The sequence below is a fragment of the Nanorana parkeri genome, unplaced genomic scaffold (genome assembly GCF_000935625.1).
Source record: "Nanorana parkeri isolate BGI_ZX_2015 unplaced genomic scaffold, ASM93562v1 scaffold468, whole genome shotgun sequence".
Lineage (NCBI taxonomy): Eukaryota > Metazoa > Chordata > Amphibia > Anura > Dicroglossidae > Nanorana > Nanorana parkeri.
Window position 1 is genome coordinate 509,435 of NW_017306736.1, and position 14,439 is coordinate 523,873.

Here is a 14,439-nt window from a genome sequence, read left to right on the forward strand (position 1 = left end):
TGGACCCCTAATATTTCCCAAAGCTCCCCCAACAGTGAAAAATAAAAAAATAAAAAAAAATTATGAAAAAAAAATAAAAAATGATTTTTTAAAAGTGAAAAACAGCCCCCTTCCCCCCCCCCCCCCCACACACACACAAAAGGGAAAGTATCTATTAAAATGCAATAAAGAATGTCCTACCCTACAACTGCACCTATTCTTCTTGTTCCTTATTAGCTAATACGTTCCCTCGAACACATGCAACATAGAAGTTTTTACAGTGAGCCTACATTCCAAGAGGTAGCAGGCTTTCAATAACTAACATGGTGTTGGGTAGAGCAAACGGTTACCATTTAGTAAAATTATTGGGTAAGGTATAATCACATTAAAAAAAGAGAAGAATAAAAAACAGTGTTCACATATTCCATTGTCACAGTTTATAAGTCTATGTCATTAACTACATAGCAGAAAAGGAGTCAGGTCAGTTGGAGTCACAGTGCGTTATGACAGGACACAAGCAAAAGCATTATGGGCATAGAAAAGTGTGATACAGTATGTCAAAAGCTACGTTGCTGCACAATGACAGGTATTAAAAGCTGCGTTACAGAAAATATTAAATACTGTAAAAGAAATTAAATGCCTAACGAAAGAAAATTCACAGTTCTGAAAAATAAAAAGGAGTTTGTTGGAAAATTCCACTAAAATATTTGTGTTTTGAGTACATTTGCTTACTGGTATTTTTGTTCTATAGAATAGTAAAAATACCAGCACATACAATGTTATACTAGGCTGGCTTATTGATACGTGGCCAGTCCTTTTACAGTCTAATCCACCACAGCACTAAATTTCAAAATGAAAAACATAGCTATCAAAGTGTTGGCCAACTGTACAAAAATGAAATTGTTCCTGAAAAGATTTAGCTCCATCTGTGGTTTGTCTTCTATCGTTATTTAAACAACACTTGTACAATAGAAGATTCAAATCAATTCTAGACATTTGAACAGCACTGTTATAGGTTTTTCTTTCAGTTTGGAAACTCTAGAGAATCCTCCTCAGAGCCTAGCCAGTTAGTTTAGCTGCAGCTTAAGAAATAAGTACACGTGGGAGATGAAAAATAACACTAAATAGCGAACTGTAAAGGTTTAACGGGCAAACACTTCTATCTTAGCGCCTAGAATATAAACTGAAACTGGGTGAGTCAGAAATGTGAATCTAAAGATGATCATGGCACAAATATGAAGGAAAGGGGGAACCGGTTAGTGAGCCATGAATGTGTCCATGTCACACACAAAGGGGGGGGGGATTCACAGCATACACAATCCATCGCTGAACAACAAAACATCAGAGGCCCAGTGGAGGTCATCACTTTCAGTGACGCTCTTTCTGCTGGATGCATCTCAGGGTGGGAGAAGAAAGGAGATTAGGAGCAAAGATGGAGTCCATAGGGTTAAATAGGTCATCTGACATCTGGAAGGGAACTCTGGCTAGGCAGGGGGATGGCTCCATTGTTAGGGTGACAATTCTGCCTCAGACTTTGGAAGTAGGATGCCTGCACTGGTTTGTGCCCCTGCAAAGCACAAACGGCTTCCTCAATGCTGAACCAGCGGCGCTTCCGTCCTATAAAGAGGTGTCTCCATTAACGCACATTATGATCACAAGCACCTTATTTAAGTCAACATGAATTTATGATTATTGGAAACCTCATTGACCTGCATACATTTCCAAATAATATACACATATAACTACCTGTAATCAGGTTATCCCACATACCAATGCTAACAGAATCCTCCCAATCGTCCAGGACCTCGGTCACAGTCAGGACATAAACAAATGTTCTGTGTTTCCTCTCAAAGTTCTGTAGAGAAATAATTGGGCGGGGGAAAAAAAAATAATCTTCTCATGAGCAAAACACAGGTTTAGTTTAAGTATAACCCTCATTTCTTTTCTGCATAAAATAGACACGTATTACTAATCATAGCACAGTGGTGCTGCATTATACAAATACGGTAGATGTTCATTTCTATTTAGGTCAAGTCTCCAGCAAAGGGCCAGCTCTGCCTAAAGGCCTGGTTCACACCTGGGCGTTTTAAAACGCTCAACATGTGAAAACCAATAATTGCCTATGGGCAACATTGTATTGTGTTAATTTTCTTAGAGGCCTGCGTGATCTGTGACCGCACAGCAATCATGCACGATACTGTGCGGATTGCCATGCTGTCATAGAGTCGCCCACCACTGCTGGTGCCATTTTCTAATGGCACCCTAGTCGCGCCAGGCGGATTGCGCGGGATTCTGCCCCTGCAATCGAACACAATTGCAGCTAAAACAGCCGCAAAAAAAAATAAAAAATGCATGTACCTTTTTTTCTGTGATTGCTGCGCGGATGTAACCCCATTGAAAACAAAAAGGCCGCGTGGCAACCGTTGTGTTCAACTGCACATGATAGCACGGTCCTAGGACACGCATCACCTATGTCTGCACTAGCCCTTAAACTGTAGTTCAACATTATTGAAGGGTTACTTACTTCAAACACACCCAGCAGACGACCCAAGGTGCCTTTAACTCCAGCCTATTGGAAACAAGTAGCAAAGTAGAAAAATTCATTGATCTTTGTTTATAAAATATGAACAAAAATCTGCAAATACAGGGAGTGTTTTCTAGTGTCCACATCTCATAATCATAACATGCTCAACATCTCTGCATATAAAATGAATGTCATTACAAAATGAAGGGGTTGCCAGTACTATCCTCCTGAAAAAAATGCTAGATTCCTGGCTCTCTCTATCCTTTTTTTTATATAAGGGTTTCAATTTATTTAAAAAGGTAAATAAAATGGTACTGAAGATGTAGCAGACATCCATTGGGGAGTGAGAAAGGTGTGACAACTCCAGGGCTGGGTGGGGCTACAATACAAAACACAAAAATTCCCCAGCCTCAACCTGCCAGCCAGCCTGCAACCAAACAAGTAGCCCTGTCAACAGTATGCGTTAAAATCAGAGGTTTTAGTTGCACAAACTTTTGGCCAAAAATATGTAGAAGCCACACTGCCGCGCCATGGCACCTCTGCAAAGTGTGGTCCTAACTCTATGTATCCGAGTCTCCAAGTGTGAGCATATTAATGAAGTTGATAAATTGCATGCAGGTGTACCAGGAGGTAGCCAACTCCTCCTAATAAGGTGCAGGGACGCACTGTAGGCCCAATTCACGTGCGAGGCACAGTATACTGCAACTTTTGATGTCTTATTCAATGGAAAAGACATCATGCCAATAGGCACACATGGTTCCAGTCCTATAGATTTCATCATCTTTCACAAAGTTGTAAAAAGCAGTCTTTAGTACAATGTGAACGACTATTATTTCAAACTTTTTATCAAAAGATGGTACACAGAAAATAGGGCAACTACCTCTTCAAAAACTTCTCGAACAGCTGCTGCACTGGCCTCCTCCTCTGGCTCCAGACCTCCGCCTGGGACAATCCAACGATCTGGATAGCGACTGCTGCTTACCAGCAGTACCTGGGAAAACATTTATAGATAGCCATGTCAAGCTTCATTTCTTCACTCAATAAAAATGCCCCTAGTGGAGTTTAAAATGCCACTTCAGGCAAACAGATATATAAACACACATACATATATAATGAGGGTCCTTAAATCCTGTTTGCAAGGTTTAGCACTTTTGCAGCAAAACTGGCATAAAACTTACTAGGGCTGCAGCTAACGATTATTTTCATAATCAGTTTAAAAAAAAAAAAAGATAGTCATTTATTTAAAATAAAATACAGAAATGCAGTGTTTCAAACAATGTTTAATTCAGAATAAAACGATATGCACATTATTTTTTTAAATCGCACTGCAACGCAGTGCATTGCAGTACCACGCGTTCCAGTGCAGGCAATCAATACGAACGGGAGGTGCATTTGGGATTCATTGAAATGAATGGCACCGCAACGCACCTCCTGCAGCAGTTTGTCAGGCAGTAACTGAAAATGACTTTCCCCGCCTTTTATATATTTTTTTAATAAAATTATTTGCATTATACTAGACATTTTAATTAGTTTCATGGCTTTAAAATAATGTGAATTGTAAAACTCTAAGCCAATATAATAACCAACCTTTTATTTAAAATAACACAAAAAAAAATTCTTTTTTTAATGTTAGTTTAACTTAAATTTTTTTATTTTAGTTTATTTAAACTTTATTTTTTTTAAACTTTATTTTTTTTTCCATGGAGAAAGTTCTCCATCATAAACCTACTTTATATTTGATGCATGTTCTTTTTTACATCGCATAACAAATGGCTGCCCACATTTTTCATGCACTTTTCTAAGAAAAGTTTTTCACTAAATTGACTTTTCCTCTGCAACACAAGGGAGGTGGGGAGGTACTGTTTACGATGATAAACCCCATCTGTAATGTGCTGCCAGATCTCATCAGTTGTAAACTAGATTTGAACATTGTCCTAACAGAGTTAAATACCTAGAAGCTTGGCTTCTTGCATTGTATGTTGAATAGAAGAAGCTCAATGTGTCCCTAGGCTTTCTATAGGGAGAGGCAGAGCTTCCGGTATTTTTTCAGTATGCTGTGTGAATAGGAACACATAAACTTGTAGACTTCTAGAATGTACACCAGTTTGGTGGGTTTTTAATGTTGCAAAATGTGCAGCGAGTCACAAACATAGATTGAAAAAGGAAGAAAAAAAAAGAGAAAACGTTGCGGTTAGTTAGCATTTGGTCGCAAACACGATCATGAATTCCTCCAAAATAGAGGTTCTCGCAAATTTGTCTGTGAAAATGGGAATAGTTTAATAGGTCAAATTGAAATGTACACTCAGAACTACCTGATTCATAGTAGTGATCGTCCATAAATAGAATAGCTCAGTCTGAAGACAAGGCCTGCTGTTATGACAGATACTTTTGATGCACAGTCTTTTCTTAAAACCAGTGGTGCTCTGGGAATCATTTGCCACATGTTTTTTTTGCAAAGCACAGATTTGTAATAAAAACCACACACACCAAATATTAAAGTAAGCTTTTACTGAACTAGAACATACACTATAATTACCAAAAGTATTGGGACGCCTGCATTTACACGCACATGAACTTTAATGCCATCCCAGTCTTAGTCCGTAGGGTTCAATATTGAGTTGGCCCTCCCTTTGCCACTATAACAGCTTCAACTCTTCTGGGAAGGCGTCCACAAGGTTTAGGAGTGTGTCTATGGGAATGTTTGACCATTCTTCCAGAAGCGCAATTGTGAGCTCAGGTACTGATGTTGGACGAGAAGGCCTGGATCGCAGTCTCTGCTCTAATTCATACCAAAGGTGTTCTATCGGGTTGAGGTCAGGACTCTGTGCAGGCCAGTCAAGTTCCTCCACCCCAAACATCGCTCATCCATGTCTTTAAGTACCTTGCTTTGTGTATTGGTGCGGAGTCATGTTGGAACAGGAAGGGGCCATCCCCAAACTGTTCACACAAAGTTGGGTGCGAGAAATTGTCCAAAATGTCTTGGTATGCTGATGTCTTAAGAGTTCCTTTCACTGGAACTAAGGGGCCAAGCCCTAACCCTGAAAAACAACCCCTCACCATAATCCCCCCCTCCACCAAACTTTACACTTGGCACAATGCAGTCAGGCAAGTACCAATGTCCTGGCAACTGCCAAACCCAGACACCTCCATCGGATTGCCAGAGAAGCGTGATTAGTCACTCCAGAGAACACGCCTCCACTTCTCTAGAGTCCAGTGGCGGCGTGCTTTATACCACTGCATTCAACGCTTACCATTGCACTTGGTGATGTAAGACTTGGATGCAGCTGCTCAGCCATGGAAACCCATTCCATGAAGCTCTCTACGCACTGTTGTTGTGCCAATCTGAAGGCCACACAAAGTTTGGAGGTCTGTAGCTATTGACTCTGCAGACAGTTGGCGACTTCTGCACACTGTGCGCTTCAGTATGCGCTGACCCCGCTCTCTCATTTTACGTGGCCTACCACTTCAAGGCTGAGTTGCTGTTGTCCCCAGTTGCTTACACTTTGTTATAATACCACTAACAGTTGACCGTGGAATATTTAGTAGCCAGGAAATTCCACGGAACACCTGAATCCAATGATTTGGAGGGGTGTCCCAATACTTTGGGTAATATAGTGTATGTTCACCTCCTGTCTGGAAGTGCATTGAATATTTTAAAAGAGTACACATTTTCTGCATTTAGCCTTAGCGGGCCCTCTTGCCATCCAGCTGGATCGCTGCAGGATGAGTAGAGTAAGAACCTTCTACTGGAGTGAATAGAGCTTGCAGCACACATGTATGGGAGGAGCAGGACCCAACAGCAATTATTTTCAAGCATGGGGTGTGCCACACAGTGAACTTTTCAGAGGAGCAAGATAGGCAAGTAATTGACTTGTCAGGGATGCTGGGGGAAAGGAACCACCTACGGGCAAAGCACAGATTCACTTTAAAGCAGAACTTAAGCTAGCTCGGTTGGGCTCTTCCCATAATGTGCAAGCACACTATACTTGCACATTTAGGCACACCATGCCTACAAACAAGGACAATTTTGATTATATATTTTCAGGAAAAAATTAGAACCCACAAATTTTCTCTGAAACTGACCAAATTAATTAGCATCCATCCTCTTTTACATATTTAAAAAAAACAAAACAACACAGCTTTTGAGCTAACAGAATGTTTTATCAAATAATAAAACAAATGAAAGCGGCATGGACAAAAACAAGGCTTCCTAACATTTTGCTACACAACCTTTAGCGGCAATCAGTGCCAACAAGTGATTTCTGGAGCTCTCTGCACCTGCCTGCAGGCAGTTTGGCCCACTCTTCTTAAGCAAACTGCTCCAGCTGTCTTAGGTTTGAAAGGTGTCTTCTCCAGGCTATGTTTAGACTCTTTCCATAGATGTCCGATGGCTCAATATTCAGATCAGGGCTCATAGCAGAACAATCCAATGTTTTGTACTTGGCCATTCTCGGGTGCTTTTAGCTGTGTGTTTTCAGTCATTATCCTGTTGGAAGTCCCATGACCCGTCAGTGAGAAAGAGCCGACACTGGTAGTGTGTTTTGCTCCAGAATTACTTGAGTCTTGAGATTTTGTTATGCCTTGCACAGACTCGAGGCACCCTGTGCCAGACACAGCAAAGCAGCCACAAAACATAGCCAAGCCCCCAAGCATTCTCCTTGTTTCGCAGTGTTCTTCATCGGTGTTCTGTCTCATCTTTCCAAAGGACGTTCTCCCAGAAGCATTGTGGCTTGTCAATATGCATTTAAGCAAATCCCAGTCTGGCTTTCTTTTTATGTTTTTCGATCAAAAGTGGAGCCCTCCTCAATCTTCTTCCTTTGAGCTGTCACTCAAAAACCCCCTGAAAAAACAGACAGACTTCGACCCTGCAGCTGTGGTAAAATTACAAATCCCATCATGCCCCTGCCTCTGTCAGAGTCTTGCGATGCCTGGTGGAAATTGTAGAACTTTAGCTGGCGAGCTAAAGTTTGCCTACCCCAGATTTATAACTTCTCACACTTTCTTTGCTTTACTCTATGCCATACCAATGGCATGCAGGGCACATGAGATAAATGCATTTAATGTCATTACTTGTATTACTTTTCAGGAGGAATGAAGCATTGTTTCAATGAACTGTAGGGGTACCAACAAATTTGTCCACGTCTGATAGTATGCCCTCCTTTAGCACCGGCAGGTCAAGACTCGCTGTTACTGCTCCATATCACTCGGCTGTAGATCCTCAAATCATCTCTGAATTGGTGCTGACACTGTCCTTCCTTCTGGAGGGTCCTGTAATGGGACTACAATCTCATGTTTAATTAGCTAATTTGCACCAATTAAGAGATGATTTGAGGGTCTACAGCCGAGTGATACACAAATAAGATACAGTTTTGTTAATAGTTGGGGTATTTGAATGCATTTTTAAGATTTAACTCCTGAGTTTAGTGTCACTTTAACTTGATAATTATTATTATTATCTTTTAGGCCTTGCATAGATAAGCACCCAGCAGGTAAACAAGAACAAGTGCTTTGGTGAGAGTGTTTCAAGGGACAAGTGGGGGGGGCAATGAACCTAAATAGACACTTCATTGCAACCTGATGACTTCACTGAATATTGGTGCCATTATCATTCATTTATCCAACCCAGCAAGACTGTTAACACAGTTTAAAGTTAACCTATAAACAAATGTTATCTTTAAAGTACAGTTCCCTTATCACTAGTTAATAAGCAGTGAAAGGTCAGATTTTCCCAGCACAACCACAAGGTTCTGATACTAATCAGGCATAAGTAACTAATTTCTCTCCATAAATGACCAGATGCTAGCAGAATTATTTCAGAATTTTTACTATGCAACACCACAGATGCTATAAGTTAGGAAAGACACCCAGAAAGGTAAAAGGTAGACAAGGGCAGCCCAGGAGAGGTCATTTATTGACATGGGAAGCAGCAATACATTTCAGGTGGGAGTGAGTCTGTTGGCACCAAATGTACTTGTGCATTGGGGTTAGGGATGCAACTAACGATTATTTTCATAATCAATTAGTTGGCCAATTATTTTTTTTTATTAATCAAATAAAAAAAAAAAAAAAAAAATGAAATACCATCCTTAATTTAAAATAAAATACACAAATGGGGTGTTACAAAGTTTGCTTCAGAATAAAACTGCATGCACAATTTTTAGCATCACTGCAATGCCAGGCATTGCGGTACCGTGCGTTTCAGTGCGAGAGATCGAACTGCAGGCGGGAGGCGCGTTTGGGGTGCCACTGAAATGAAAAGCACCGCAGTGCACCTCCTGCACCATTTTTTACCTTACTGTTAGGGTCTCTGGTCTAAACAGCCCCTTGATATTTCCCTTTTGAAATAGAAAAAAAAAAGGAGATTGGAGGACACAGAGCCCTCAATCTTTTTCTGCAGCTCCAGCACTCAATGAACAGAAAGCACTCAGTAAAGAGGCTTTCTGTTCACTCCAAAATTGAGGAGATCGTAAACAGATACTAATGTCCACAATCATGAATGAACAGGAAGTGATGGAGAGCACTTCCGGTTTGTTCATAATTGGGGACGCAGTATCTGAATACTATGTCCTCAATTATTTACCAACATCGGAGTGATCAGAACTGATCACTACGGTGTGTGAATATTACAGGGAACGATCAACAAATATTTCACATATTTGCTAATCATCCTGCAGCTCTCCTCCCTGCAACGCCCGGCCTCCTGACAGCTTTCTCCTCCCCGTTGGGTGCCGGCAGGTGTATCCCCGCTGCCTCTGCCAATAGAGGCGGGGGAGAGTAGCGGGGATTGGAGGGGACACAAACCGCAGCAGGCTCCCAGCATAGAAGAGAAAACTGCATAGCCAATGCGGCAGGGGTGGGGGTTGGTGGTGCTCTCTTTACCGCTGGGCACCGGCTGCAGGGGTCTGTGTGTTCTCCGATTCCCGCTGGCTCCCGGGGCGAAGGGGACCCAGATCAACTAATCGATAATGAGCATAGTAGGCAACTATGCTCATTATCGATCAATTGGTTGCAGCCCTAATTAGGGTGCCATTCTAAATTAAGGCAACCCATCACAATGAACGGCCAATAGGAATGTAAAAGGGGTGGGGTTTAGCAGCAAGCTTCCTGGACGTGTTGAAACTTTGCCGGTCAGAAAGGTCCAGCATTTGGCTGTGTGTGCAGCTTGTTGCCTACACTTGCCCAGGAAAATCATAAGAGGGGAAAAGAAAGCAAAATACAATTGGGTGCTGTGACCGCATATATTTCCTGTAAAAGACTTTGATAAACGGGAGCATATTTATGTACATCAGAACATTTTACAGCACGGTACATCCGTTCTAAAAACAAGGACTTTTTTGGAGAACATTTTTTCCATCCTGCTTCTTGGATTTTGTTTTTTTGTCACTATGGTCGGAAATGACCATGGATTTTCCCCATTGAAAAATTGAACAAACATTTCAGAAATGGATTTGTGATAAACGAAATTCTACTGGTGTATGGTCAGCTCTATTTAGATAGCTGGCAGGAACAAACTGACTCTCTGAAAAAGCTTTGTGCCTGGTGCAAAATGCGTCAGTCCATCAGACGATGAACAACGGTTTGCATTTCAGTGTACAGTCAGATGGTAAAAAAGGATGTCTTCGTTGGAGGCAAGCTAAGCCAGCACCAGGGATGTGGTTATGGAGCAAGCAGTCTCATCTCCCCTGAAGCAGAATGTGGAAAGTTTCTACAGATCATTCTGCTGCATTACCTATCACTATACAATCTGATTGTATAATAGAACACCGGGCTGAAAGGCAATCAGGAACCCGTGCGGCGGGTCATGACCCACCGCCCGACTTACTGATAATCCGGGACCCACTGATGCCGGTATCGGTAAGTACCCAAAAATATTGGTACTGGATACTGAAAAACCAGTATCGGTGCATCACTAGGTTGTACAATCTCTGTTAGCTCTACCAACAGGTATGTAGTGAAAGGAACTGCCTGATTGGATACAAATTGATTGGATGGTTTCGGTAGGTCAAAGTTTTGGTAGAGCCCACATTGATTGTACAGGTGTTGTATGGCCAGCTTGTAACGTGTACGGTGACCCTTGGTTCTGCAAGGACTAGCCTGAAATGACACATATTGCATGGATTGTATGGGCCTTCCCTTATATTACACAATTTAGATACATTTTTATGTGAGATCACAACGTATGATGACCTGAACTGGATGGACTCCACCACGGTACTTCACATCACGGCGCTGATTTTCTCTTTGTGTATACATGTCACATAGAACTCCATAGCAATCCAAGCCAATAGGCTCAGACATCGGCCCATAACACAGCCACCGCCACATACGCGCTGTGCACAGACAATAGTCCCCACACACGCCTTCTAGCATCACCCTTCGCAGCTAGCGATATTCCATTGTTTACACCGTGCCGTAGTTATAAACAGCCCACCCACACGAACAGACAAAAGACTGCAATATACACACTTCATCCTCGGTCCCGTTCCGGAAGCACACGCACGCCGCCCGTTTCTTGTACCCATCCCGGTCGTATGTCCGGGTCTGGTTGTTCTTTAGCTTCATCGGTAGACGCCGAATTCCAAGCGGGCTACAGGACCTGTGCTGACGTCACGATCAGTTGACTGACCACATGGGTGGGAGGAGCTATAGGCCTGTCAGTGGTGGGTGCGGCAGGTGGCTGCGCTGCCATTGGTCACCGCTGGGGTTATTTCCGTGCCTTTACTACAAAGCAGGCATGGCGGACACCCGTTTTGGCGGTGGGGGTTGTAATCACTGCGCACAAAACCTGGCAGCAGTATTTTCTATCTCCGCTCTGGAGTTCTTACTATACTGCACATGGATATCTGCTTGCTGGATTTTTATTGTCATTTACATGCACTTTCTGCTCGTCCTATTGTAAAATAGGCCTATGTCGGGGGTTGGCAACCTAGGCACGCCAGTGGTGATCAAACTACAAATCCCATGAGTCATTGCAAGACTGACAGCCACCAGCATGACTTCCAGTGGCAGATTATGGATTTTGTATTTTTTTTTGTTTAATCCTTTAAGATTATTCAATAGGAACAAAAGCAGAGTTAGTGCTGCATCTCAAAGCATTTTAAAAAGACCAGATTCACATCCAAATGACACGAATATTAAAAACAAGGAATTTCTAATACAATAATGAGCCATAGCTATATGACAAGGACGTTGTGTATCACAGGCATAGGCAATCTTGGCACTCCAGCTGTGCTGAAACTAGAAATCCGGCCATGCCTCTGCGAGTCATGCCTGTGGCACTTAGGATCTTGCAATGTCCCCATAGGATTGGTAGTTCCACAACAGTTTAAGTGCTGAGGTTGCATACCCCAGTGTATCATGTATAATAAACCACTCCTGTGGAGGTCAATATTAGGGCAGGTTCACACCATTTTCCAGTGCATTGCGTTTTTGCCGTGATTAGAATTTGTGTTTTTTTTTTTGCTTGAAAGGAGAACTATGGTGTCAGGGCTTTTCCCCATAGTTCTCATTAGGGTAACACGAGGACACAAACTAGCATCCTCCAGTCACCCTAAGCTTAGTATACCGCGAGCTATAGCTCGAGGTATACTGAGACACCGCACGCAATATACTGCGAACTACAGCTCGCGGTATACTGAGACGGCGCAGCTGAAGCGGATCCCGCCAATTATGTCTGGATCCGCCCAGCTGCGTGACTGACAGCTGGCTCTGCCTATCTAGAGGCAGAGCCAGCTGTACCTTCCCCCGTCCGTTCCACCAGTCAGCACTGGAGGATCGGACAGGGGAGGGGAATCCAGTCTCTGCCGCGACAGGATCGAGACGTGAGCGAGCGCCGGTATGTGTTCGCTCACTTCCCGATCTAACCTGTGACAGTCTTTGTCACAGGTCGGCTAGAACTATGAGGTGAGTGAAAAGCACTCACCTCAGAGTTCTCCTTTAACCCCTTGCCCATGATAAAATGACGGGTGGCCGGCGGATCCTTCCCAGCAGGTGGACAAACCTATACATGCTTTTTTTTTTTTTAGCGCGCGCATAAGCATAATGCCACCGGGAATGTGTACAGCTGTTACGGCTAGAGATGGTCCGATACCATTTTTTTAAGACCAAATACCGATACTTTTTTCAAGTACTCACCGATACCGATTACCAATACTTTTTCTTAAAGGGACAGGTCACTTTTTTTTAAAGCAATACAAATCATGATTTTAGGTCAGTTTCTTATTATTATGAAGAACATGAAATGAATATTCATCATGCCATTGCTAACTAAGGCTTGTATCCCCATAGTGGGGAAAATAGATGAGCCCATGTCCAGACATGTCCATCTAAATATTCATTTAATTTCATTATTCAATGTTTTGTTTTTATTTTATAAAAATATAAATTTTATAATATTAAAAAAAAGACATTGAATAATGAAATGAACTGAATATTTAGATCATGCCATTGCACAAAACATTTTTTTTTAATGAAATATAAAAGATAAGGCTACAACGAGTAAAACGATACCCAACATGCCCAGGTTACTCCAAAAGACCCCCAGTGTCACCTTTACACTGGAAATAAGCTATTGAAGTGCAGATCGCACTGCCATAGCTTATAGCTGGGCTGCAGGAGCCCAGAACTGACAGCCCAGGGGATCAATGAAGTTAGTCGACCTCCTCCCCAGCTCCCCGGACACCGGTCCCGTAGGAGGGACAACGGAGCCCGGGAAGCACGGCGGGGGTGCTGGCGACGTACACTGTACGTCGTCAGTCACGGAGGGGTTAATGTCTTTTTTTTTAAATATATGTAGTTAAAAAACAGCATTTTTGTGCCCAGCCCCCATGCGGTGCTGCAATACTAACCTGCTGTGTCTTCTTCTCCGTGTCACAGCCTAGTCCATCTGCTCCATTCTCTTCTCCCGCTGATTGCATGATGACAGGCTTCCTCACCAGTCACTTCCGACTAGTGAGGAAGCCTGTCAATCGGCCCATCAGCGGGAGAAGAGCTCAGAATGGAGCAGATGACTGAGGACTTGGGAGGAGGACTTCACGGCCATCTTGTTTCATTGAAGACGCCATGGAGGTCCTGGTATGCGGCACAGGTACTCGTTTTTTGTATGGGAGTATTTGCACGAGTACTCATGCAAATACTCGGTATCGCTGCCGATACCGATGCTTGTATCGGTATAGGAGCATCCTTAGTAACCGGCCGTTTCATACAAGCGTTCGGCTGGCTCTATAGCAGTCCGATCGCTTGTATATCCCTGTAGTATGCCGTGTCGCCCCTCCTTTGCCGGTTACCCCCCCCGGGACCCAGAACACCGGCTGCTCGTACAGATCATTCCCCCACCGCAGATCTCTCCTCCTCTCTAAAAGGTGGAAACGATGTGTATTACATCACTTCCACCTTTAGCTGTCGTTTCTCTGGCTGCTATAGCCAGGGAAGAAGCTGGTGAAGCAGATCTGTGCTTCATCAGCTTCCTTGGTAGACCCTAGGTGACATTAGGGGTCTTAGAGACCCTTGATATGTCCATATAGAGCAGTGGTCCCCAACCCCCGGTCCGCGGACCGGTACCGGTCCGCGGATTAAATGGTACCGGGCAGCACAGTCTCAGTGCGGTCCTGCAATATGGGGCAGTGCAGGGTCCCGGTGTTCGAACACCGGGGCCCCGCACTGCCGACGGGCTTTACAGTGAGGGGGCGGGTCCAATTTGCCACGCATCCGATCGCACTACGGGAGATGGCTGCAGTGCCTTTGACTTCAATGCACCGCAACGCCCCCTCCCACCCCTGAACTCAGCGGGAAGATTTGTGAGTGATTGCTGTGCGTTCCAGCAGCTACCGCTCTGGAAAGCACCGTAATTTGTGTGAACAAGCCCTAAGGGCCCAGTCCCACCATAAGGAGTGCGTGCCAGTGCGTTCAGCCTCTGGAATGCAACCCGGCGGCTCACT

General features: G+C 43.4%; 1 protein-coding gene across 1 annotated transcript; it reads right to left on the reverse strand.

Annotated features, from left to right (window-relative positions):
• Positions 1–1,009: 1,009 nt before the first annotated feature.
• NUDT3 (nudix hydrolase 3) lies at positions 1,010–11,138 on the reverse strand. Its single transcript, XM_018560617.1, has 5 exons — positions 10,970–11,138; positions 3,384–3,494; positions 2,504–2,548; positions 1,750–1,834; positions 1,010–1,596 (listed from the first exon to the last, which is right to left on the reverse strand). The coding sequence occupies exons 1-5, from the start codon at positions 11,063–11,065 to the stop codon at positions 1,436–1,438; spliced, it is 498 nt and encodes a 165-aa protein (XP_018416119.1). The 5' UTR covers positions 11,066–11,138; the 3' UTR covers positions 1,010–1,435.
• Between the last annotated feature and the right edge of the window lie 3,301 nt (positions 11,139–14,439).

Excerpts from the sequence above, each read along its gene's own strand:
- NUDT3 (XM_018560617.1), bottom strand. The coding sequence starts at position 11,065 with ATGAAGCTAAAGAACAACCAGACCCGGACATACGACCGGGATGGGTAC. Across the intron at positions 1,835-2,503 it reads GTCTGCTGGGTGTGTTTGAA|AACTTTGAGAGGAAACACAG; the intron begins GTAAGTAACCCT and ends ATTTCTCTACAG. Across the intron at positions 1,597-1,749 it reads GGAGGATTCTGTTAGCATTG|GACGGAAGCGCCGCTGGTTC; the intron begins GTATGTGGGATA and ends ACCTCTTTATAG.